The sequence below is a fragment of the Antrostomus carolinensis genome, unplaced genomic scaffold (genome assembly GCF_000700745.2).
Source record: "Antrostomus carolinensis isolate BGI_N321 unplaced genomic scaffold, ASM70074v2 scaffold7724, whole genome shotgun sequence".
Classification (NCBI taxonomy): Eukaryota; Metazoa; Chordata; class Aves; order Caprimulgiformes; family Caprimulgidae; genus Antrostomus; species Antrostomus carolinensis.
Genome location: NW_010311372.1, coordinates 72397 through 79299, shown reverse-complemented (window position 1 = coordinate 79299; position 6903 = coordinate 72397). Strand labels below are relative to the sequence as shown.

The 6903-nt window shown below is 51.0% G+C and overlaps 1 protein-coding gene across 1 annotated transcript in view; it reads left to right on the top strand.

Annotated features, from left to right (window-relative positions):
- The window catches only part of LOC104523970 (metabotropic glutamate receptor 4), a 20099-nt gene extending 16693 nt beyond the window's left edge, over window positions 1–3406 (top strand). Inside the window, exons 6-7 of the mRNA XM_010166711.1 lie at window positions 1–223; window positions 3357–3406. The exon at window positions 1–223 is cut by the window's left edge and continues 1 nt beyond it. Coding sequence (XP_010165013.1) covers window positions 1–223; window positions 3357–3406 — 273 coding nt within the window. The remainder of the gene's footprint in view (window positions 224–3356) is intronic.
- The last annotated feature ends 3497 nt before the right edge of the window (window positions 3407–6903 follow it).

Below are 6903 nucleotides of genomic sequence, written 5' to 3'. Positions count from 1 at the left end.
ACCATCTCGGTGAGTCTGAGTGCCTCGGTGTCCCTGGGCATGCTCTACATGCCCAAGGTGTACATCATCCTCTTCCATCCGGAGCAGAACGTCCCCAAGCGCAAGCGGAGCCTCAAAGCAGTGGTGACGGCGGCCACCATGTCCAACAAGTTCTCTCAGAAGGGAGGTTTCCGCCCCAATGGAGAGGCCAAATCAGAGCTCTGTGAAAATCTGGAAACACAAGGTAACGTGGCTCACCGTGGGGTTGGGGAGTTGGTCCTGTCAGGCACCAACATGGTGTTGGGAAGTCCAAAGCCCTGGCTTGCTGGTGGCCTGTAGCCATGTTGTCCTCCATGGGCTCAAGCAATGCTGGCAGCGCTGCTCCTTGGCAAAGGGACATCTCAGCTCCCTCCTGGCCCATGGCTTGGCCCACCAGGTGTGAGGGCAGCGTGAGAAGGGACACATCTCATGGGCTGGGGGACGCTCTGCTCCTCGCCATGCCCTAAGCCACCCCAAGGAGGAAGGTGTGCTCTGGTTATCTGTGCTCCAGCTGGGGCACGAACAGGGATTCCTGGCCCTTGGTGAGGTGAGAGCATCATCTCCTGTCCATGGGCAGGGGAAATTCTCCCTTCATTAATTTATTCCCACTCCAGAAATGCCATTTTCCATCCACCACGACCACGTAGCTGAGACAGGATGTGTCCTGTGTCCCTCTGATCGAGATCGGTCCTGGCATTCTCATCCCTCCCCAGGGATTATCCTCTAGGAAATGCTTCTGGGTGGGTGGCAGGGGAAATAACACTCAGGCTGTTGCTGGGTGAGATGTCAGCCGAGGCACATGGAAATCTGCTCCAACACCTGGAGAAGGATCCTAATGTCAGCCCACCCTGTGTGCCCGGAGCTGCTCCCGGGAAGGCTCTGGTGTGGCTGCTGGGGAAAGGTGTTTGGTATCTGCCTGTGGGCTGTTCCTGGGGCCAGGTTGGAGCTCAGGCTGACACAGGGACAAAGCCACCAGTCTCCCCTGGGAAGAGAAGCTCAGGAGACCCTGGGAAAGTGGGTGTGTGTCTGTTCTGCATCCAGATTTCCCAAACCAGAGCCTTGCAGGAGGAAGAAACAGTTGGAGCCAATGCTGCTGGGGTCCTTGGAGAAGGTGTTGTGGTTTAAACCAGCAGGTCACTAACTCTGTCCCAACCAAAACCAGCACAGAAGGGAAATCCCATTTGGGCTAAACCTGAAGAAAACTCCACAGAAATACAAATGTTCCTCATGTAGCAGCAGAGTTTCTGGGTTCCAATGTCAGTGTGGTCCGTGGTCCTGTCCCAACGTGGCAGTGATTAGGTGTCCCTCTGTCACCCCCGTTTTGTTCAAGAGATTGCTCTGTGCAAGGCTGGGGGTATCTGTGGGCTCCCCAGGGTAAGAGCTAACCAGGAGCACACCAGCCCTGTCCTGGGGAGCCACCTGCTGCCAGACTCCCCATGGCACTGGTGTCACAGGCTGTGACACTGCAGGAATATCGGCGTGTGTGACCTGATCTCCCTCCTGGCTCCTTGGCTGGGCTCTGCTCACACAAAGAGCTGATACCCCTTTAGCAGAGGAGCTTGGAGGCTTGGATGCAGCGAGCACTTCATCCAGGACCAGAACCAGAACCAGAACCAGAACCCAACCATTCCTGTTGTGCTGAGCATCATTCTCCTCTGTGGGACTCGCAGTAGGAGCCTCTGAGGATCACACATGCTGGGAGCAGGGAGAGCTGAGCCTCCCATCTGCCACATCCCCGGCTCCGATGTGCCTCGCACGGGGAACACAGGAGCTCCGGTGGGAGCGGGGCTGGCAGCGTGTTCCCGAGGTGTGCCGAGGTGGGGAGCTGGGCACGGCATCGGTGCCGGGGGCAGGAGCCATGGTGGGGTTGTCAGTGCAGGACCAAGGGGATGTTTTTCACTCTGTCACTGGCGGGTCACGTCTCTTTAAACAAACAACAGAATAAATAATTCACAGGGCTTTGAGATGGGCAGATTGGCTACGAAAACACTGCGGCTTAACAAATAGCTCTGTCAGCTCTCATTTCTTCTGGCCGATCTAATTGTTATCTGGGAAGAACCAGTCTGAAATCTGCCGCAAGGTTCAGTTGTCAGCAAGACACAAGAGATGGAGGGAGAGCTGCTGGGCATCCCCTCGGCGCTATCCCATGGGGTCCAGCTCTATAGAGGACACATTTGTGCTGCTTGTGGCTTTGCTCTGTGTCCCTCCCTAGTGCTTGTCCATGTCCTTGGCTGGAGAGTGTCTATGTGTCTGCTGAGCCCTGTGGTACCTGGGGACCTCATGGTGGGATCTCTGCAGAGCATCGTGCCTGGCTGAAGTGCTGAGACAAGCCAGGGCGTTGCAAGCTGCCGCTTCCACCTCTCCTGGAGCTGTGGCTGCTGCTAAAAACAAGTGATGTGCTGCAGCCTCCAAGCCCGAAGGCAGCGATGCCGCCCTGCGGGGAGCGGGAGGATTTATTGCCGTCTGGCATTTTCCTGGTTCTGGAACTTGCTGCTGCTCCCCCAGTGTCAATCTGGGATGTGTGGTGGCTTTGTAGCCATTGCTGCCTCCTCTCCTCATGTGTTCAACCCCATCCCAAGGGCTGGGGAAGCTGGAAGGTAGCAGCAGGTTGGTGTATGTGCCCTGTTCCTCCAGCACCCAAGCATGGGCACATCCCTTGGTGAGGGATGCAGCCAGGCTGGTTGACTTCGTGCCATCCGCTGCCAGCACTGGCAGTGCCATCTGCTCTGCTCCCAGCTGCCATGGAGCAGATTGCAGGGGTGCAAGGTGCCCAGCTTGGACCCCAAATCGTGCTCTTGCAGGGTGGGGACAAGCTGAGCTTTTGGGAACGTGGATCACTTGTGGGTTTGTCTGTAAGAGGTTGCTGAGGGAAGTGAATGGGAGCTTGAGAACACGTCCCTTATGGCTCATGTCACATCCTGGGGTCTCTCTTTGGGTTGAACCATCGTTAGAGACTCCCCAAGTGCTGCTGTGGGGCTCAGCCCCTCTGCCACAGCTCAGCACCCTCACAGGGAATGATCCTGAGTGCTGGCACCGGCCAGTTCATAGAATTGTTTGGTTGGAAAAGACCTTTGAGATCATTGAGTCCAACTATACCTGTCCACTACTAAACCAGATCTCTGAGCACCTCATCTAGCTGTTTTTTAAATCCCTCCAGGGATGGGGACTCCACCACTTCCCTAGGTAGCCCGTTCCATTGCTTGATCCATCAGCAAACCCCATGTCACATCCCCACCAGCATCTCCTGGCATGACAGGTCAGGGTTGATGGGATGGGAGCCCCAGAAAGGGAAGGTGGACTTCATTAATGATACATGTGAGGTTTGTCTCTTTCTCCAGCACTGGCTACCAAACAGACCTACGTCAGCTACAGCAACCATGCGATTTAGCTCCAGCCATCTCAACTGCCTGGGACAGAGGGAGGCTGGGATGCCACGACACGGGAGGGAGCCGAGTCGCATCGCTCGTCGCAGGACACTGGATGGGACGGGGAGGTGGCAGTGGGGGGGGACACACGCTCCTGGTGGGACCACTGGGCAGAGCTCCTGGAAAAGATGGAGATGAACAGCAGCAAAAAAAACAAGAAAAGAGGATAAAAATAAAAGAAACAATAAAAATAAACCACCGACCAACCGACCACCGTGACAATGCATGCCTCCCCATGGAGGAAGAGGGACAGTTGAGCAGGGGGGACATAGCACGGGGAAGAGGTGACAGATTTTTGGCAAGTCTTTGGGGTTTTTTTTTCCTGTATTTTGGCAAAAAAAAAAAAAAAAAAAAAAAGAGAGAGACCCAACATTTTCCCTTTTCTGGAATTTGTGAGATTGTTTGTGGTTGTGCAGAACCTTCTGTTTTCTCTTTATTATTTTTCTTTTTAATCCTCCATTTTCTTTTGTTCCTGTCTTCCTCCGTCCCTCTTCACGCTCTCTCCCATCTCCTACCAAATTCTATATGTTGCAAAAAGGAAAAATAAATAAAAAATACATAAAACTTAAATAAAAAAAAAAAACAGACAATAAAATAAAACCTAGACTGTGTTCAAAGTGCTGGTTTCTATAGGTGGTTAATTAATGTATGTGATGACCATATGGATTGAAATATGTCTGCTTTATGTACTGACCAGTCAAAAAATGAAAACACACAAAAAAAAAAACCCAACAAAGTTCAGTGCCTGGATGTTTATGAATTATTCGATGACTGTGTAGAGCATGATCATTTTTATACGAGGAGATTTCTAATAAAAGACCATGGTTTTGCACTCAGCGTTTGCTGTCTCTTGGTGACTTGTTCGTTCCAGGCTCCAGGAGCTGACTTGGTTTTGGCTGACGGGGAAGGTTTTGGGTGGCCAAGTGCTCCAGGACATCATGATGCTTGGTGTCCTTCCTCTCCAGACCATCCTGCTGCAAATGGATCCTTGTGAGGGGATGGGACAGGGAGAGGAGAGCTTGGCATCACCCAGGCACACGCTGTAGCCTGTGCTATCCCAGTGCTCTGGGGTTGGGGCAGGATCTGGGACAAAAAGGGCTGATTCATAGAATCATATAATTATTTAGGTAGGAAAAGACCTTTAAGATCATTGAGTCCAACCATAAACCAAACACTACCAAGTCCACCACTAAACCATGTCCCTCAACACCACACCTACATGGCTTTTAAAGCCCTCCAGGGAAGGTGATTCCACCACTTCCCTGGGCAGCCCATTTCAATGCTTGACAACCCTTTAGATGAAGAACTTTTTCTTGATATCCAATCTAAACCTCCCCTGGTGCGACTTGAGGCCATTTCCTCTTGTCCTGTCACTTGGGAGAAGAGACCAAGATCCACCTTACTACAACCTCCTTTCGGATTCCTCCTTGGCAGAGAGGAAGGGATTTCCCAGGGCTTTTTTCTTTTACTTATTTCCCTTTCAGAGGCAGCACCAGCTCCACCCTCCTCATCAGGACCCACTTGGGCTAATTAGGGCATTACCTGCTAATAAAAGCAGCTCTGCCCTTCCCCTAGGGAAGGTTCTTCTTCCTGGCTCCAGCCTGCTTTTTGAGACAACACAGCCTGGTGTGTAAGGTATGTGGCTGTTCCAAAAGTCCTGTGTTTGGGAAGTTTGATGTGGTTGCTGCTTGTGTCTCTGTTCCTGTGCTCTTGGAAAGGGGGTGGCTGTGTGTGTGGTCAGCTTGGTAAGGAGAGGATGGTCCAAGCTTGTTCTTCTGAAGAGCAGGTGGGAAAGGAGGCAGAGGAAGGTGCTGCCTGCCCCAGGGAGATGGGCTTCCTCCAGGTTTTGGGCAGGTTGTTGCTTTAGGTGGCCAGCAAAAAGCTTGGGAGATGGCAGCAGTGTCCTGACCTCACAGAGGCAATGAGGGTGCTGGGATGTCTCCCCATCCCTTGGTATGTGTTCCTCCCAGCCCAAAGGTGCCCATGTATTCCCCTCTCTCAGCATGAGTGCAGTTACCCCTGTGCTTTGCACATTTCTAGCCCTACTTGTGTATTAATTGCAGCTCAGCTCTTGCTCTGGTGGATGGCATGGGCTATGTGCCCTGGGGAGGGGAGCTGTTGGTGCGGCTCTGAGCTCTGCAGGGAGCTTCAGCCATTGATCAGTGCCAGAAGGGAAACACAACTGTTCCCTGCCAGCATGGAGAGGACAGAGTGTGACTTGAAATCAGGAGTTTAAAAAAAAAAAAAAAAAAGGGAAATATAATGAAAAGCTCGAAACTTTGATAAGATCATACTTGTCAAAAGTGCTTCTCAGGAGAAAAACCTGCGCTGTTCCCACCGCATCCATCACTGTCGGATCGGATGTGAAATGCCACCTGGTTCAGAGGGCTTCCAGAAAACCCAAGCTGATGTCTCTGGTGGTGTTTCTGGCTCTGAAATACTGCTATGCTGCTTTCATAAGTAGCTTTCCACCCCAAACTCTTCCTGATAATGACTGGAAAGGGTGATTCTGCCTTAATTATAGCATCCCCTCCCTCCCCTTGCAGTGTCTGTGAGGAGGGATGCTCTGAGTCCTCCAGAGTGGTTGTGGTTGGGGACTGACCATGCTGCCATGGAGAAGATCTTCCAGGCTTGTCTGTCCTTTGATGGTTTGGGGAGTTCTGCAGGGCATGGTGCTGACACCAGCACTGGACAGGGTGTGGGAAAGAGATGTGTGGTCTACCTGAGCTGATGGCTTCAACCCAGGCAGGATGTGGAGAGCTGTGCTGATCTAACTGCTCTGCTTCAGTAGCTGAATGGAATATTTTCTTTTTTTCAGGTGTAAATACTTCTTCAAGGTGTTACTCTGTGTCTTTCTTGTTCTCAAACATTTATCCCTTTAAACTGCTTCTGTAATGTGGTGGTTTCACTGGGCTAGCGATTTGCTGCAGCCAAACACAGCTGCTCACCCTCTCCCCCAAGGTGATAGGGGAGAAAATTGGGGGGCAAGGGTAAGGAGACTCGTAGGTTGAGATAAGAACAATTTAATAATTGTAATAATAAAATAAAACTTAAAATAATAATGATTATAATAATATAAAATGAATGATGCACAGTGCAATTGCTCACCACCCACCAACCAAGCCTGGCCTGCTCTCGGATAATGATCTTGGAGGAGCAACAATCCTGAAACAGCAATCCCAGAAGAGCAAAAGCCTGAGGGAAAGCAAGAGAGGGAGAGACCCTCATTAATATACTGAATGTGATATTATATGATGCGGAATACCCTATAGTCAGATCCAAATGCTAGTTTAGCTTATTAAGTTAAATATTCATCACCCCCTACCCTAGATTTTGCACTTGTAGATTAGCAAAACACAAAGTCCTTCAACTTCCAGTGACAACGTTGGCGTGTTAGCAACGTTTTTCTCATAACAAATCCCAGATGAAACCAAAACACAGCGCTGTTCTAGGTACTAAT